The 899-nt window shown below is 41.0% G+C and overlaps 1 protein-coding gene across 1 annotated transcript in view; it reads left to right on the top strand.

Annotated features, from left to right (window-relative positions):
- The window catches only part of NAIP (NLR family apoptosis inhibitory protein), a 48,757-nt gene that overhangs the window by 40,135 nt on the left and 7,723 nt on the right, over positions 1-899 (top strand). The window contains 1 exon segment of the mRNA XM_023207936.2: positions 496-648. Coding sequence (XP_023063704.2) covers positions 496-648 — 153 coding nt within the window.

Raw genomic sequence — 899 nt, 5'->3', positions numbered from 1 at the left:
GGACTACAGGCGCCTGCCACCCATGCCCGGCAAATGTTTGTATTTTTAGTAGAGACAGGGTTTCACCATGTTGGTCAGGCTGGTCTCGAACTCCTGAGCTCAGGCGATCCACCCGCCTCGGCCTCCCAAAGTGCTGGGATTACAGGCCTGAGCCACCGCACCTGGCCTCTTTGTACAGTATTCTTATTGTGCAAATGTCATGTACAAACTTAGAGTTATTAGATGTTAAAGCTGAAGGTGATGCTACTGAGTCAATGCCTGTATTTTATAGAAGAGAAAACTGTTATCCAGAGAGGGTCAATAATGTGTCAAAATTCACATCAGTTGTTAGTTGCAGAACCTGAACCCAAGTCCAGTGACCTGATTCTTAGATCATGACATCGTGGTAGCTGGTTTTAATTCAGTATTATTGAAACAAAATAATAAACTACTCGGCTAATTTTGATAGAAATTTGCAGTATTTTCTAATTTCTGAAAATCCTTGATCTTTAACAGTAAAATTGATTCAAAATTCTCCAAACCTTCATGTTTTCCATCTGAAGTGTAACTTCTTTTCGGATTTTGAGTCTCTCATGACTGCACTTGCTTCCTGTAAGAAACTCACAGAAATTAAGTTTTCGGATTCATTTTTTGAAGCCGTCCCATTCGGTAAGAGTTATAATATTACAATTGTGGTTTAAGATGTTTCTATGGACACAGAATCATATTAACCACTCTTTAAAAAGAGCCATATTTTGAGGCTGGGCGTGGTGACTCATGCCTGTAATCCCAGCACTTGGGGAAGCTGAGGCAGGAGGCTCGCTTGAGGTCAGGGGTTTAAGACCAGTCTGGGCAACATAACAAGTCCTCCATCTCTTAAAAAGTTTTAAAAAAATCAGCTGGGCACAGTGGTACTGTAA

Source organism: Piliocolobus tephrosceles, chromosome 4 (genome assembly GCF_002776525.5).
Source record: "Piliocolobus tephrosceles isolate RC106 chromosome 4, ASM277652v3, whole genome shotgun sequence".
Lineage (NCBI taxonomy): Eukaryota > Metazoa > Chordata > Mammalia > Primates > Cercopithecidae > Piliocolobus > Piliocolobus tephrosceles.
This window is presented reverse-complemented; position numbering and strand designations above follow the sequence as displayed.